The following is a 16,793-nucleotide window of genomic DNA, read 5'->3' on the forward strand; positions in this document are numbered from 1 at the left end:
AATGGTTAATTGTGTAAAAAAAGTGCATTTGTCACTTTACTTTTTGATAATTTATATTCAAAGTTAAATTTTCTTAAAATATCAGTTTGATAAAATAATAATTTTAGCTTCTTTTAAAAACCAATAATAATTACAAACGAGCTTAAAAATATCAGCATTATGATAATTTTTTTCCATCATTTTCGCTGGACTTAACTAATGATATTTAATATCAATATTCAATTTTGAAATTTTTTTATGCTGGAGTTTTAATGGTGTATGTATCTAAATTGATCAAAATGATAATTTTTCATTTAATGAAATTTGAAAGTTTTGGTGATAAAAATCAATTGTATTGTACGACTATGTTCTACGTTCGAAGCAAGACAATAAAACTAAGAAAAAACAAAAAAAAACCATCATCAGTCTTTAGGGTGTGGAAAAATACGCTACCTACCGGCAGGCCGCTGTGCCGCCGAATTTTCTTGACTCGCACAAGCACAAGGCCGCGCACCAGCCGCACGAATCCCATGAGAACAGAAGCCAGCGGCAGGGAAGAATTTGGATGAATTCATAATAATTTCATTTGGCGGCACGCAAAACATTTTATGCCTGCTGCTGGAGAGTGCGAGGTGACGAGGTGGGGGCAGCGGAATGCCGAATTTTGTGTCTCCCTGTTTTTTTTTTTTTTTTTTTACTTTTGTCTGCTCTTTGCTTGCTTTGGCTCGTCACGTCAGTCTGCGTCTGCAGTCTGCTGTGCTCGGTAAAAACTCATGCAGCTCAAATGGTAAAGGATGCCTTGAGTCTTGATCTGCACTGGCTGCAATGCTATGATCGTCAGTTGCCTGTTGCCCCTTAAGCAAAAGCTGTTGACATTTTTGGGTAGTTTTAAGAAAAGTTAAAAGTTATTAGCGATATTAAGCCATCCCATATCAGAAGGTTTTCTCGCGAGATCAAAAAAGCACGTATGTTAATGATTATTTTTTATTTTCTTTGTATCCTCATTGATCCTCATTTTTTACTTGAGCAGCAAATACTATTTTGTATTACATAATTATGTGTTATATTTATATTTTTAATCTTATTTTTTTTATCACACATTCATTCAGATCACGAAGAGCCAACTTCTTCGATGTGGATCGCCCAACATTATTTTGCCTCAAAAAGCTGAAATTGTTAATTCATTTTTGAGGAATTCCAAAACTCACATTCACATACCATGGAGCAACCGGTCGGAGGTAAAAATTTTTGTAAGTATTTCTTTTGTGTTCACGGGGAAAATACTACGAAGTTAATTTAATTTTAATTTAATCAGCACAATTTTATTTGTGTAGATCTTTTTAATTCTTTTTTATCATATTTTTTTAATATCCTCAAGACAATTAAAATAAATTATATTCATTAATATAATATTCATTTTGTTTGAAGAAGTTGACACTCGAGGAGATGATCACATCATTTCTATAATATTCATCTCAGTTTTTTAAACTTTAAACTCAACAATATTTAGAAGAAATTATTTGACTTATTCTTAAGTTCATAGTTCATCGTTGAAATATTGTTTATAATTGGTTCAAAACTTTCCCTGTCTAAAACGTAAATGATATTTTTAATTTATTATGTAAAAATTTTCAGCAAATAATCTAAGTTAACTTTTTTGTTTTTCCAGGGAATAATAACGCTTGCAAAAGAAGCGCCCAGCTGCAGGCTCTTCATTATGATTATCCAACACTGAAGAAAATCTTCCTGTCAACACCATTGGCTATGCTTTCACAGCGACAAGAGCTGTTTCATCTTCTCAGTTCAGACAAGCCTCTTGAAGTTCTCGCATTGTTAATTTTATTCAGCATATTTTTTCAATTAAATTTTCTAAAATTTAATAAAACAGGTTGGTTCTCACCCTCCTTGTTGATGGAAAAGGGCCTTCCATTGGGTCGAGTATTGTAGAGCTGCTCAAAGTACTTCCCGAGGATGTGAGGGAGAAGGTGACCGCAATCATGTTGGTGTCCTCGGTTGATACGATTTGCGAATTGTCGAATCAATTTCATTCAAACAACTACCAACGCAGACAGTCAGCACAGAGGATTGGAGCTTCTCTTGCACACATGTGCAGACACAGGAACAATCCATGTCTGTTCTTGCGAGTTCTCATCAGTTTATTTGATGTTAACAACAGTGACCGCTGGTACACCCATTTGATTTTAGTGGAGGCATTCAAAGAATGGTCTTTTGTGGATAACAATTTGTTTGAGGAGTGCATCAATACAAACAAGGAAAAAGGAAAACAAAAGGTAAGAGTTCCGCTCATTAAAATAATGACAAAAGTTTTGATTTTTGTTTGAACTCTCCAAGTGGCTACAAGAAGTACGAGTATTTATCATTATGTTCTGATTTTATGTTCTTAGGCGGGTGTCTAAATAATGAATACTAATGAAATATTAATCAAAATTTAACTTAATTAATATAACAGGAAAATAGTAATAATAACGTATAATATTCTAACTACATGGTAGTGCTTTTTCACAATTCAATCTATTTTTCCTATTTTTATATAACTTTTGAAAGAAATTAGATTATTACTGCAAAACTTATAATTTCTTACTTCACTGAAAAACTTAATGTTATTAAACTTTTATTTCCACACAGGCAGGCATCTTGATCCAAAAGCTCAATGATTCCGCCAAAGATTGTGATATTGCTGTTCGCTACGGAATTCTTATTGCCCTCAACAATGATAAACTGCAAAAGTTTGCTTCTTACTGTCTGCTTCCGATGGCCATGAAGTGTACACAGAGTCCTCAGAAAAGTGCCTGGGCAATTGACACTCTGGCCATAGCTTCTTGCCTTCGTAAAAGTGGCTGCGTGCTAGCCATGCGACTTGGCCAAGTCAGTGATACCATCTCAAGATCAACCAGTTTTGTTCCACTGCAAGTCTCTGAAGCTATTGTCAGGGCAAAGATTTTCTTGGAACAGAGCGAATTAATAAAGTCTAATTTGGAGATGCCGCAAGATGCAGAGTACACTCAGCTCCTCTGCAAAAAATTGGAGACTCAAAAGTCCTATCTCAGTCATACTGTGAGTATTTATTAGAAAATATTGAGCTAAATAATTTTCTGAAATAAATCACGTTGTTGAGTAAATTTACATTGTTGATTGCTTGAATTGAAAAAATTATGACTTGTATATATTTATTCTTGAGTTCACAGCAGTCTCAATTTGAATTTTGCAGGCCTTTCCTTTAAACAAAGCCGTTTTGGAAATATTTAATTTAGAATACACAGTCGCAGAAAACCTGAGAGGTTTGAAACTCCAGACACCAGAGCCAGCAGTCACGGTATAGTAATATAACTTCATAATTTAAAGATATCAACTCAGTATCCAACTTAATACTCTAACATCACAGCATTGCCCAACTCAGGAAACGAACTGCAGCAGCAGCGCCGTCTTAAAAGAGCAAAGAATTTTGCACTCTCCACTTTCTAAACAGAAGAGGCCCTCATCACATCCAGATTCAAAAAGACCCTCGTCACCTTCACCACCTCCGAAACTAAGTCGAATGTCCTCACCTCAACCAGGCCCATCTTCACCAAAGCCTTCGTCTGAGTCTCCTTTTCCACCAGCACCCAAGTGCTCTGGAAAGGAACACGATCATGGTAAAATTTAATTTTTAAGATTTTTTATTATAATATTCCATTATTTTTCTACACTCTATTTGCTGAAAACAGAATTAGAGGAAAATAGGTTCAAAATTGCGGTTAGTGCTGGATATAGGGATGGGGAAAATACATTGAAAGTATCACACACTGGTTTTTTGAGAATAATATACATGATCACCTGTAAAATCCTTTTTTCTTGTAAATGAAATAAAATTACTTTTTTATAAATAATTTTGTAATGTAAAAATGTTATTATCAATTTTCAGAGCGCGCTATTCTTGACGCTTTGAAAAGTCTTGTCCATTCCTCTATGGACTTCACCGCGTCCGACATTGAGAACCTTTGCCAGGAGGTATGTGCAATGCTGCCTTCAACCAATGAAAATTTGCTTGCAAAGTGAGTTTTATGTGAGTTATATCTTTATTTTAATTTATATAAATATATTTATTTTTGTAGGTGCTTAATTCGCACCTTCATCGAAGTCTCTGGCAAAGAATTCGAGTGGCCTTTTATCATCACGTGCCTAATGCTGACCAGCTCAGGGTGGTCGTCAGTTGTGGAAAACGTTATGCAGGCCATGCCAAGTTTTGTCAGCACAGATGGACAAGCAAAATCTGCAGCCGAGCAGTTTGGGCGCATTGCTGCTCAGCTTTGTCTGCAAATGAAGCAAAAGCAGCTCTTGATCACATTCCTAACCAAAGTGGTTTTCAACCAAAGCCCAGAGTTCCTCAGCGTCTGCAACAGCGCTATTAATGTGTGGCCCGAAGTTGTTGCCAGTAACTGTGCTGAAGATGAAACCAGCAAAGCTCTCACCTTGACTTTGTGGAAATTGAAGTCCCCTGAGCAGGGATCAGTAGTTGAGGAATCTCAATGTATTCAATTGGCAAATCTCCACACCATAAGCTCACCTTGAGTTACCGTCTTACCTCAATGTTTAATGGCAGGTAAATCTTGGTCCTGGCATCAGTTTTGAATTAATATAATTTCTTATATTAACATATTCTGTGCTGAAATTTTTGACTTGCATTTAGTAATATGCATTAAGATTAATTTGTTTGCATTGATAATGGAATTTTTGTTTGTTCGTCATTGTATTTGCAAAAAAAAAACTATCCTTACTGCGAGAGCAAATTTTGTATGTAAACATTGTAAACTTTTGTGATGAAAATGAGATTTCCCAAAATCACTTCCTTGATTGAAAGTCTCTAACAGAATAATGCTAAACTCAATAAAGATCAAACTTTAAACTTCAATTTTATTATATTTAAAATTAGGTATATTATAGATTTTAACCGGCAATACATGACATATTACACATTTTTAAATAACATTTTTTAATAAAGACGATAAAGGCATTATAAAGTACGTGCTACGTGCTTAATGAATGCGTAGTGAAATCAGGTCTTTAAAACAAAGTAAAAGCAATTCTCGGTAATCATTTCGGGAATTTGAAAAACCATATTTTTATGAAGACATACCTACATTCACGTTGGCACTGCTGGTCACTGGTCTTTTGGCAATGATTGCATTAATTATATTCCAGGATTACTAGTAGTACGTATATATATTTATTTATTATTTTTTATTATTGGATCAATATTTTTTTTATAAACCTGTATGATATTTAAAATTTTATTATTTCTAATCAAGATTCATCTCTTATTTGAGGAAATAATAATTGGATAATTATTTTGTTTGCTCGTAATGCTCGTCGACCCAGGGCGGCACGGAATACCCTCGGGGCCTTAAAGTTTAAACCAGAAGTGTTGTCCTATTTTTTTTTAAATTTTGTCATTCATTTCATACATGTATACTTGATTTGTCAAAAAAAAAATAGTACATATCAAAAAATTTTATTCTTGATGCAATGAGACTATGGTATAATATCGACTAGCTATATATGATTTATAATTTATTAATTAAAATCAAACAATCAATGGGATTAATTTACATAGTTTTGAGTCCATCCGCACTATCCTCAGAGGAATTTTTTTTTTTTTTTTTTTAGATCATAAATTATTTAAATTAACTGAGCAATCATAGTATCATGCCCGGACATGCCGTCGCGTGGTTTGGAAGTGGATAATAAGGGGCGTGATTATGTGATTGAGATTGAAAGTCGAAAGGTCGCTTAAAGCCAAATCATCCTCTGTCTTGTTTGGGTTTTCTGATGAATTCCGCTCCGATGATAGTTCAATGTCACATATTATAATTCGAGTAGAGAGTAGAGCGGCTGTCTCCACACGAAAAACTTTTGCGTGCGCATGAAAACGAATATATACGAAAACGGAAAAATATATAACAGGCGCACGAGAGATCTCTGTCGCAACTTCGCGTGCTTCGCGGCTCGCGCATGCAGATGCAAATTGCAAGCAAAAGAGACGCACCGCACCGCACGCAGTTTTTGTGGACTTGTTTGCGCAGCAGAATTGCAATTTGTAAGTCAACGAAAAAAAAGCCAAATCCGATTCAGTTTTCAGTTCTTTATCAGCAGTTTGAACGTCGCAGTTAACTAAGGTGTCGTCTGTTGTGAATTGAGATTTTCACATTAGATCCTGGTGTGGTCCGTGGTCCTCTACAATTTTCTCACTTCATAATTTCATCATGGATCAGCAAGAAATTGAAGGCAATTAATTTTTATGCATTTTTTTCTAATACATAATGTGCATTATTTATGATTATACATAATTATAATGTTTTCTCCGCAAGTCATATTGTACATAAATTGCGTTTTTTGTCCATTTCAGTTAAATTATTTGAGCCTTCATCATCTCCACGAAACTTCACTTCTGATCCCCGTTTTAACTACAAAACTTTGAACAACATCTTGCCAATCTTCGTGAAGGTTACGTTGGAAAAGGACGAACTGATCAAATTCTTCAGTGAAGCCAAGTCTGCTGAAGACATTGCTAGGTAAAAAGAGCATAATAATTTATCAAATTTAATAAAATTCCAATATTTCTATTTAACATTTTTGACAGGCTCCTCCTTGCCATTGTCGTGGACAATTGCAAAGGCCCTGAGGTGGCGATGACCAGAGTTGTGGAATCACTCAAACTGGTTCCTGAGCATATGAAAGAAAGAGTTGAGGCTGTGATGTTGCTTTCGTCAGTTGAGACTATTTTAGAGTTAGCACCTAAGAAGAAGCGGAGGCAGTTGGCACAGAAAATTGGAGTTTTCTTTGCCCGATTCTGCAAGGACATGCAAGATCCAGCTTTGTTCTTCAGAGTTCTTCTCAAAGTTTTTGAAAAAACAAATTTGCCAGGCTGTGAACAGTGGTTTATTAGCCAGATCCTTATGTCAGCATTCAATGAATGGCCATTTGTGAACCACAAATTGTTTGTTGAATGCATTGAGACAAACAGGGAAGTCTCAAAAAGGAAGGTGTGCAAAGCCCGTTACCTTAAAATCTGTCCAAGAAATAATTTTTTATTTTACTCCAATCGATTTTAGTTTGAAATGACTTTATAAAATAATTTAATTATATCTATTTGGCTCTTTTAAATATTTAATTCAAAATGCAGTCATCCTGCAATTAATTTTTTTTGACACGAAAATTAATTATTTAATTCTAGTAGCAAATTACCTCAAATGCCCTTAAGATTTAGCAGACTTGTTTGTACATTGGTGCCATTTCCTACAAGGATAATATCAAACAATATGCAAAAATATATATTGAAGATAATTATTTAAGAAAAATATCAAAGACCAATCTTTTTTATAATGTTTATAATACTTGGGATCTTACTATTTTAGATGCACAAAACAGTCTTAATTTATTTGTATTAATCTGGTATTAATTATCATTTAAAAAAAATGACGTTTATTCCAGTTTATTCATCCTTCTTAAAAAAATTTGAAGATGTGCAAAAAATAATCTCATTAATAATGTCTTTTGTCATTTCAGCAAATATTGCCTCCATTGATGACCAAGCTTAGCTTCTTTGCCAAAACTTGCAACAATGGTGTTCGCTACGGCATTCTCATTTCCCTCAATGATAAGCTGCTGAAAACATTTCTAATTGAGGATGTGCTAAGCGTGGCCTATGCATTCATGCAGAATCCGCACAAAAGTGCCTGGGCGTTGGACACACTGGCAATTGCTTACAGTCTGCGCCGCACAGATGCCGGCTTGAAAGCCCCACTCATCAGAGCGTTAAAATATTTTGAAAAACAGAACCACTTGCTGTTACCCCTGGAAATTTCTGAAGCAATTGTCAGAGCTAAGATACTCATGGAGCTGAGTGACTATCAGCCAATGGACAGGCTGAAGATGATGCCGACCAGTGCAGAATCCGTCGAGAAGCTCCACCAAATGATCCAAAATGAGAAGGTACTCATTGGCCAAGATATGGTAATTGCAGCGCATTAAAAAAAATGAATGAATTTTAATAAAACATGTTCCTTTTGTAGGCTATTCCTGAGAGCAAATCTATTTTGGAAAAGTTTAACTTGGACTTAATAATGGCAGAAGATCTAAAAAACTTGCAAAACATCCAGGCAATCCAAGTAGTTGTGAGCATAAAATAATTCTGCAAATCTCTTTAACTATATATTATTTGCTTGTCAGGACTTAACAGGGGAAAAAGACACCAGCAGCTGGACTTCAGACGTTACTGCAAAAAAACGTCCATCTGCTCAGCAGCAAAGTTCAACATCCTTGGATTTTATTCCTCTAGAGCCACCTACTTCTAAGCGCTCAAAAATTCAATATACTGGTGATTATTGCTGGTTATTAATATTTGTATATTGTTTGCAAATAATATATTTATAGAGAGCACTCTTCTTGAATCTCTGAGGGGACTATGCAATGGATTTGGCAATATCTCGCAAATTGAAATATTTAGCAAAGAGGTCTGTGCCATGGTGAACTCAACCAATGAGGATTTGCTAGCAAAGTAAGAAAGAATTTTTAAATTTTAAAATGCTTCAATTTAAATTTATCGACTTTCCAGTAGAGATTGGAAGAGAAAGATGAAAATCTTACAATTAAACAATTTATTTATTTCTAGATGTTTGCTTGGCCATTTCATCCATGTTGTTGATGAAGACTTTGAATGGCCTTTAATGGTAATGTGCTCAATGTTTTCCGAGTCTGGGTGGGCCTCTATTGTGGAGAAAATTGTTGAAGCCATGCCCAGTTTTGTGAAGGAAGCAACCAAATCTTCTGCTGAGAAATTCGGACGTGCTGCTGCTCGTCTGTGTCGAAATCTCGATCAAAAGGATCTCTTGATGTCCTTCTTAGCTCAAGTGATTGTAGATCAAAGCCCTGAGAATCTCACAACCTGCCGCGCAGCTCTCACCATTTGGCCCGAAATGCTCTCAAAATCTTTCGAAAATGTGACCAGCCATGCTCTTGCCCTGGCTTTGTGGAAACTGCACACACTTCAAGAAGCTTCTTCAGTTATTAGTGAAGGCAAGCAGCCTCCAGAAAAAGCAGCAACAAGTGAGGAGTCTGAGTCTGCGACTAAAGAAATTTTTGGGGATGAAAAGGAAAAAGATGTTTGCGAGAAGCTGACAGTGGAAGCTGAGATGAGTGCCAACTCTCAAGGAAAAATCGTCACTGATGAATCTCAACCTTCAAACGGTTCTCTAAATAAAACAGAAAATGAAGGGCCCACAGAGAAATCAAGTGATGGGGAGTCTGCAGCAAAATCTGTGCAGATCGAGGAATTTCCAGCAAAAGAAGGAGCTACAGAGGGGGTCTTCTGATAAGTAAATAATATGAGATTTTGTAACAGATTCATTACAGAGTGAGAAGAAGAAAAACCACATTTAAATTAAGTAAATACATAATATTGTATTTTGGTAAAACTGTACTTCAAAGTTAAATTTTCTGTGACCCATAATATGAATTGTGGGATGAGGGATGAATACTTCAATAAAACACGAGTTTTGTTTTCATCATGTGAGAATATAATAAGCTTTTCCATAAATATACAGCAATGGTTAAAGTATATTTTATCATTAATAGGTAATATCGAGGATATATTACAATAAACTCTGGCAATAAACATCATTTCATTCATTTTTCGCCTATCTATAAATACATATACATGTATTAATTAAGTATGCCAGTAAAATTTTTTTGGGAAAACTAAAATAAAGAACTTTGTTTCAACTAAAAAGTCGGTGTTTCAAACTGGACAATGCACGCTACGCAGATACATAATTTTAAAGGGAAATGTGGTGCGATCGTGGTGAATTGATAAAAATCACGTTTTAAAAACTAAAAACACGTATATAAAAGAAATGCAATTAAGTATGGCAAACTTTGATGATTTTAGTAATAAAGATAACTGAATGGTCTCACTAAGCAACACATAAGCACATCGGGTTTCCTCGTAAAGTATATATAATTATAATAGCTAATGATACCGGTAGATTCTCAATTTAAATAGAGCCAGCAGTGCACAATGTGTTATTTTTTATTTACTTTGAATCGTTGGGCCATATTACTTTTGTATTCAGATAACAACATTGATATATAGTTTTCTTCATATTACGGTACAGCTTAAATGACGTCGGAGACAGAGATTATTCGATCAATTCATTTTAACAAATTTTTTCTTTAACCCCAAATATCCACCAGGGATTCGCATTATTACTCGACCACTTATTACTCATTAGGCGTGTGAATAGAGTCATTATCTGCGTACACACTTCTTAACACTGTTTTGCGCGTGTTTGTGATGAATTTTAATTTATCCCGCTCCGTATCGTTACCCAATATTTTTTATCAGCCGAACGAGACAACTAACAACTTTTGTTCGTACAATACTTTTTTCATTATTATTTATTCAACTACGCCTGCACTATAATTTTTTCCAGGAGTTAATAATTTTAGTTTTCATCTTTTCTCAGGATATAAAAAATACATCTTCGTAGTTTTTGTTTCAGACCTTTCTCGCGAAGTTGCAATTTCATTAATTTATAATTTTCGTCGGCTAAAAACTTCTACGCTTACACAAGTTCAAATCGTGTTGATTTTAATCTCATTATAGTGTTTTTTTTTTTCATTTTCGTTCTATACTCTGAATAATCATATGCGCCCATATAATTTATCGCAAGTACTCAACAACAATCGATTTCTTTAGGATTCCGAATATTAAAGCAGAGTGGGGGTTTCTCGTCGACTCTCTGGCGATACAGTGTGCAGTAACGAACCCTCAAAAATCTCCCTTCATTTTTTTTAGGAACAATACACGCCGCGACAAAACTGAAATCACTACGCACGGTTAATTACGACAAAAAAGAGAGAAAATTCCAGTCGGCGAAACTGAAATCCTCCCTCGGAACAGACCTACTTATTTTTATTCTCTTTGTGTGATGTTTTTCATTGTCCTCTCCTCTATATACCCGCAAATCACCCTTACAAATAATTTATGCACATTGGACGGCTAATACAATTCTCAATTTTTAATTTTCTCTCACTTTGATTAGTGAAAACGAAACGCGAGTAGTGCTCGATTTTGAAAACCTAACAAACTTTGTAATGACTGCTGCCTTTTGTACAGGTAAAAACCAAATAACTGATCAATTGACTTGGCCATAGCTTCAAGCTATTTCAAGAATTTTAGTTTACAACCAATTCATTTTCATTTTTTTCAACAAAACAGAATACACTCACAGCATTGAGTAATTTCGTTCACATTTTTTTTCTAATTAAAATTAAACAGTGTTTTACAAACTCGGAGAACTGTGCATAAATATTATGCAAATGACAACACGTTATCAAACAATCAAAACCAGGGATTTTTTACACAAAATTACATATAAGTGATTTTTCTCCACAAGCATATAATCAACCGTATTTACAGAGGATACAGTGAGTGTCCATTAAATTGGCGAAATTCGCCTCCATTCACCCAGTAGTTGTTTGCTTTGTGTGTATTAGTTAGTAGTAGCCACTTATTGTCGCAAATAATAACGTACTTTCTCATTTTTAATTATTTATACATTTACAGCAAAGACTTCTTTATTCCCAATCAGATCTAAGCGGCTCTGATCGTTTCACTTTTCAATTTACACTAAAAGTAGAACAAATAATATAAAACAGTAGAATAAAAGCAAGAATAATATTTCTTCTGACTAGAGACACAAATCATTAAATTTTGTGTACTTAAAAGCAACTTTCAGTAGCAACTCTTTGAGGAGAATTAAGAAGGCTTAAAAAATTTGTTAAAAATTATCTGGTTTTTGTGTTTTCCTTTAAGAAAAAAAAGACTATAAAACAAGTTAAATTACTTTTGGTACCATCACCTGACGTTATTACTGGGGGTTAATAAAAACTAAAAATTACTAATGAAAATTAAGGGAAAGTAGCACAACGACGAGTGAAAAGACTGGAGAGATTCCGATTCAGTTGTCATCTTAAAGACTTCTTTTTGTTAGCTTGCTGCTTGTTTGCCGTCAATTTGTCCAGCTCGCTCATCGCTTCTTGAATGGCCTTTTCCAGCTGCTGGTTCATTTTCCTGCCCCTGGGAAAACGATGTAATGCAAAAAATTAAATTGTGAAATTAGCAGCAAAATTATTCAAATTAGCAAGTCTATTCCTTCACGCGTTTGTAATAAATTTAGATTTCAAAAGAATTCACCAGTAATTTTATTCAATCAAAGTTCAAAAACCCATTAAAATACATTAAATTCTGGCCAAGCAGGATTTCAATAGATTTATCATAAGAATAAGAATGGCGGTCTATTTACAATTTGGGGGGCGACAGCAGATTTCGAGGTTTGCACACTCGAAAGGTGCCTGTGTTCTCGAGTGAGACTCACTTGCGGAGCTTCTTAGTGGCCGTGTGGTGAGCCTCGAGGCCTTCAGACAAACTTTTCAGGGAATTTAGCTCGATTTGGGAGTGCAAAGTGGACCCAAACCAGCGCACCCACCCCTTGCTCTTGGAGGGGGCGCCGCCGCCCTCGAGCGTCTCGCTCAGGGACACCAATTTGCCGGGCCACGAGGGCGACCCGTTGAAAGGACCCCACACCAGGTCGCCTTGCCTCACAACACACTTGCGGTCTACGAAAGCAAATGAAACAGAAAAGAACAAAAATGCCTCAGCTACTCAATGAAAATAAAATTTATAAACTTCTAAATAATTATACACAAAACAAAAGAAAGAGAACTTTGACTAATAGGAGGAAAATAGTGTACCTTGTTGAAGGGGGTTTGAAGGTGCTTCCTCGAGTTTCCGCTTTAAGGGCCTGCTTTTGTCCAGCATGGTGGAGCTCTCGACGGTGATCTCGTCAACCTTGGTGACCCAGCTGAAAGTGGAGTGGTCAGCAGGGTCAGCTTCGGAGCTGGTCACCCCACATTCGGTGTTCAGGGGCGTCAGAGATTTGAGGGGCTCCGAGATGGGCGACGAGGTGGTTGTGTCGGGGGGCATTTGCTCCAGAGGGGGGCTGTTGTAAATACTCGTCGGGATTTGCACCATGGTGGGCAACAGGGCCGCTGCCGCCTGAGCCGCCGTCTGCGTGGACACTGATTGTTTCTGCTGCAAGAGCAGCGGCCCTGTCAAGTCTTGAAACTGCTTGAGGATCAGGGGATTCACCTGGAGAAATTGAACAAAATTAATTTTTTGATAGAATTAATTCAATAAAAAATTCCTATCATGGGGAAATCAAAAAAAGATTTTATTTGTACTTGATGGATTGAAATAAAATTCTCGTCTCTTAAGGGATTTAGAAGTTAAAAAACAGTAAATTAATATATTTTTCAATTAGGATTAGATTTGTCAGAAGTTAAGGGTTTGAATATAAAGGTTTGTTCACATGGCACGGATATGAACCTGTACAGGTTGCTGCTGGGCATGGTTGTTGGCCGCAGCTACAAGGGCCGTCGTCGTCTGCTGCTGCACTATGGTGGTGTTTTGGTGAAGCAGGGTGGCGCTCTGGGTGGTCGGAGTGACACTTGCTGAGCAGGGGATGATCATAGGCTGCCCGTTCACATTCATGATGAACTGCTGTTGCTGTTCAGGTGGCTTTGGATGGCTCATCATGGTCAGTCCGTTCAGGGTCTGTTGGAAGCCCAGAAATTGCGACTGCGGGGAAATCAACTGGCCAACCTGGTCAAAATAGAATGATCCCATCTTATTTGAAAATTTCAACCACATTCAAACACATATAATCAAGAAATCAGGCAACATTGAGAACTTCCTAAAAAATAAAATTTTCAATTTCCTTATTGGAACTTGAAAATGTAGATAGAGAGGATTGGTAACATTTTAATTTTGTGAATCATATATCTTAGACTTTACACAAAGTCACTTCAGGGTCTCACTTTTCCCAATGCTAATAGATAGTTTCCAATTTATAATATTCACTTTCCATATTTTATGAAAACTTCTTTTTTCAATTGTTTGCGGAATTTTGATTTTTAAAGGAAATTTTCAAGAGTTGTACCTGTCCCGTCGCTGTGATTTTGTTTACAATCTGCGGTGCGGGGGCCCTGATGACCATTTGTGGGGCGGAGATCAAGTTCTGCTGGCCAAACTGCGACTGCATCAGGAACTGATTGGGCAGCTGCAGCTGCACCGTTCCACCACCCCCGTCGGTGGGGATGAGAGTGCCATCGGGCAGGGTGCTCATCATCATGCCTTGCAGACTCGGGACGACCAGGGTCTGGATGGAGGGGAGGTTAGACATGAAGTTGGTGCCATTCAAGAGGTTCAGGGGTTGAATCAGGTTGATGGGGTTGGCGCCGAGGGGCGACTGTTGCTGACTGGCCCCCTGCTGCGGCAACAAGAACTGTGGCTGCTTGTTCGGGAGAATGGTGAGGGTCTGCAGGAGGGGTTGCTGGAAGTTTTGCATGAACAACGGACTCTGCAGGATTTGCTGCTGTTGGGGTTGAGGGGTGTGTTGTTGGATTTGCTGCGGCGCAGGTGCCTGCTGGATGGGTCGCCGCTTCTTAGCCCTTTTCTTCGGGTCCTCGGCCGGCAGGGCGGCCAAAAGAGGACCTTCGACGGTCACCGTCTGCTGCAAGGGTTGGTGGAGCAGCAGGGGTGTGTTGCAGGGAAGGGTGTTGACCAGCTGCATCATCGGCTGCTGAAGGGCAGACAAGACGTTCGCATTTGTGTGCTGCGGTGAAGGGGCGAGTTTCTGTGCCGCACCCTGGAAGATAAGTTGCTGGCCGTTTGAAGAGACGAAAATGTGACCCGGGGGTAGTTTGAGGTCGGTGCCTCCTGAGGGTGCGGTCAGGGTGAGTGGCGTCGCCGTTGCCAGCTTGGGAGGCACCTGGATGCTGCTCACAACGCTCTGTACCATTTCCAGTGGTGATTTGGTAGGGGTGCTCGTCGCCACGGCCGGCGCCTCCACTTTGTTCTCCTGCTGCTCCTGGAAAGAAAATCGTTTGAGAAAATATTCCAGTGGGTACTTGCAAAACCTTTGTAAATTAAGGGGCCCAGAAATTTATACCTTACATAAAATCCGGAAGGATAAATACGGCCGAAGTGCCAAAATTCTAAGGTAACGTAAGAGTTAGTTAATTGAAGAAAATAACCCCTCAGTTGCAAAATCTAATATTGAGAAACAACAAACCAAAATAGTTATATATTTTTTGTCCAGAATTTGAAAATATTGAAAATAGCTGCTTAAAATAATTGATGCATTTTAAACATTGGCTTTTGTATGGTAATTATATAAATTTTTCATCCTTGAACAACTTATAAATACAGTGCACTTTGTGAGAAATGAGCATACCTGACTGGTACTGACTGTTCCTCCTTGAATAGGTCCTTTAGGGTCAGGACTGGCCGTAGAGGTGACAGCGGGTTGGCTCTCCTCCTTGATCAAAGTGCACGCGTGACATTCAGAAGCGCTGTCGGGCGCAGCAGGAGCGCTTTCGGTGGCCGCAGGTGCTTGATTGCCACAAGTAGAGGCGGCCGGCGGCGTCCTGTTCAGCCCCTTGGGCAGGGTGACGTTGCTCGGCAAGGGCACAGCCTTGGCCGCCTGCTGCGGTGGTGGCGCCGGGGCTATAGGGGTAGTAGTACTTGAGGTGCTTGTCGTGATGGGTGAAGGGGCGGCGCTCGAAACGGTCGGGACCGCCAGGTTGGGGGCCTGAGGGGGCGGTGGGGGTGTCGGTTGGGGCGGGAAATTCTGCGGCCTCAAGATGGTCGAGTTCAAGAGGGCAGTCTGTTGCGCCAGGTAGCCGTTGGGGTCCTCCATGAAGGAGGGGGCGGCTCCGACAGGGGTCATCTCCGGCAGGGGCCGGTGACCTTCTACAGGTGGTGTTTCCCTCTTGGCTTTCTTGGCCTTGAGTTTTTTCCGCTTGGCCAGGTCGTCCCAGGCCATCTGGTGCGTCTCCCTTTCGTACTGCCACTGCTTTTCCGGCACTTGCTGCTGCTGAGGGTAGAAACCGCCCCCAGAGGTGGGTGGATAAATGTAGGGCGGGGGCGGCAGTCGCTGCGGCTGCCCCCGACTTTGCATGTGGTTGTGGTGCTCCTGGAACTGCTTCTGCGCCTCTACTTGCGAGGTGGGGAATGGAAGGTTCTGACTGTAGTTTGGTCTCGGGGGCGGCGGCGGAGGCGGGAAACCTCGATACTGGGGTGGTTGTTGCGGCGCTTGTTGGTTTTGGGTTGGATGTTGTTGTTGTTGTTGCTGCTGCTGCTGAGGATTCATCATGCTCGGATGGCACGAGATCCTCGATGGACCCTGAGGTTGCAGATGGGGGATGGGGTGGTGATGTGTGTAATGTGGGGGTGGCATTTGCGGAGGCGGCGCTGCTGGGAGCGAGTGTGGAGGCGTCTGTTGCGGCGCCATTGAACTGGTGTCCCAGACCTGAGGAAAAACAGCATAATTAATTTTTATTACTTGAAATGTAAACATCATATAAAAATAATGGACAAAATAATAACAAATATTTTTGGTTGATAATTTATTTTGATAATGATATTATCATCATAAAATCATAAAATATAAATAATTTTTCAAAAATATAAAAATCTACTATCTTTTACTTGACTAAAGAAATATTAAAATGCTATTTAAAAATCAAATTAAGTCCAAAAATAGCTTACACAATTATATTGAAATATGATAACTTTGATTATTTATAAATCCAAAATTCTCACAACGAAAAACTCATTAACCAATTAGAATGCCTTCTCAGTTCTCAGAGAACCAAACTAAAGGTAGTCTGTCTGGAAGTCTGCAGTAATTCAA

The 16,793-nt window shown here is 38.4% G+C and overlaps 3 protein-coding genes across 10 annotated transcripts in view; 2 read left to right on the forward strand and 1 right to left on the reverse strand.

Moving 5' to 3' along the window:
• Nucleotides 1–716: 716 nt before the first annotated feature.
• LOC132203180 (uncharacterized) lies at nucleotides 717–4,901 on the forward strand. Of its 4 annotated transcripts, XM_059630762.1 has the most exons (10): nucleotides 717–944; nucleotides 1,089–1,229; nucleotides 1,649–1,811; nucleotides 1,868–2,109; nucleotides 2,185–2,270; nucleotides 2,626–3,054; nucleotides 3,209–3,313; nucleotides 3,383–3,632; nucleotides 3,902–4,031; nucleotides 4,092–4,901. In XM_059630762.1, the coding sequence occupies exons 2-10, from the start codon at nucleotides 1,199–1,201 to the stop codon at nucleotides 4,546–4,548; spliced, it is 1,893 nt and encodes a 630-aa protein (XP_059486745.1). In that variant the 5' UTR covers nucleotides 717–944; nucleotides 1,089–1,198; the 3' UTR covers nucleotides 4,549–4,901. The 4 variants fall into 4 exon arrangements, with proteins under 4 accessions (XP_059486745.1, XP_059486744.1, XP_059486742.1 ...); XM_059630761.1 differs by having other exon boundaries at nucleotides 1,089–1,217; nucleotides 1,868–2,270; XM_059630759.1 differs by having other exon boundaries at nucleotides 1,868–2,270; nucleotides 4,092–4,900.
• A 988-nt stretch (nucleotides 4,902–5,889) lies between these two features.
• On the forward strand, nucleotides 5,890–9,761 carry LOC132203179 (uncharacterized). Of its 2 annotated transcripts, none has more exons than XM_059630757.1 (9): nucleotides 5,890–6,073; nucleotides 6,127–6,261; nucleotides 6,383–6,548; nucleotides 6,617–7,019; nucleotides 7,543–7,989; nucleotides 8,049–8,150; nucleotides 8,206–8,353; nucleotides 8,410–8,533; nucleotides 8,648–9,761. In XM_059630757.1, the coding sequence occupies exons 2-9, from the start codon at nucleotides 6,240–6,242 to the stop codon at nucleotides 9,345–9,347; spliced, it is 2,112 nt and encodes a 703-aa protein (XP_059486740.1). In that variant the 5' UTR covers nucleotides 5,890–6,073; nucleotides 6,127–6,239; the 3' UTR covers nucleotides 9,348–9,761. The 2 variants fall into 2 exon arrangements, with proteins under 2 accessions (XP_059486740.1, XP_059486741.1); XM_059630758.1 differs by having other exon boundaries at nucleotides 6,130–6,261.
• The window catches only part of LOC132203178 (methyl-CpG-binding domain protein 5-like), an 87,155-nt gene continuing 79,868 nt past the window's right edge, over nucleotides 9,507–16,793 (reverse strand). The window contains exons 7-12 of one of the 4 annotated variants that reach the window (XM_059630754.1): nucleotides 15,333–16,409; nucleotides 14,064–14,966; nucleotides 13,424–13,699; nucleotides 12,790–13,186; nucleotides 12,414–12,654; nucleotides 9,507–12,115 (exon numbers count right to left, since the gene is read on the reverse strand). In XM_059630754.1, coding sequence (XP_059486737.1) covers nucleotides 12,004–12,115; nucleotides 12,414–12,654; nucleotides 12,790–13,186; nucleotides 13,424–13,699; nucleotides 14,064–14,966; nucleotides 15,333–16,409 — 3,006 coding nt within the window. In that variant the 3' untranslated portion in view covers nucleotides 9,507–12,003. Of the gene's footprint in view, nucleotides 12,116–12,413; nucleotides 12,655–12,789; nucleotides 13,187–13,406; nucleotides 13,700–14,036; nucleotides 14,967–15,332; nucleotides 16,410–16,793 lie in introns of those variants that run through there. The other 3 variants (XM_059630753.1, XM_059630755.1, XM_059630756.1) reach the window with 3 other exon arrangements.

This window comes from Neocloeon triangulifer, unplaced genomic scaffold, assembly GCF_031216515.1.
Source record: "Neocloeon triangulifer isolate White Clay Creek 2 clone unplaced genomic scaffold, ASM3121651v1 ptg000017l, whole genome shotgun sequence".
NCBI lineage: Eukaryota > Metazoa > Arthropoda > Insecta > Ephemeroptera > Baetidae > Neocloeon > Neocloeon triangulifer.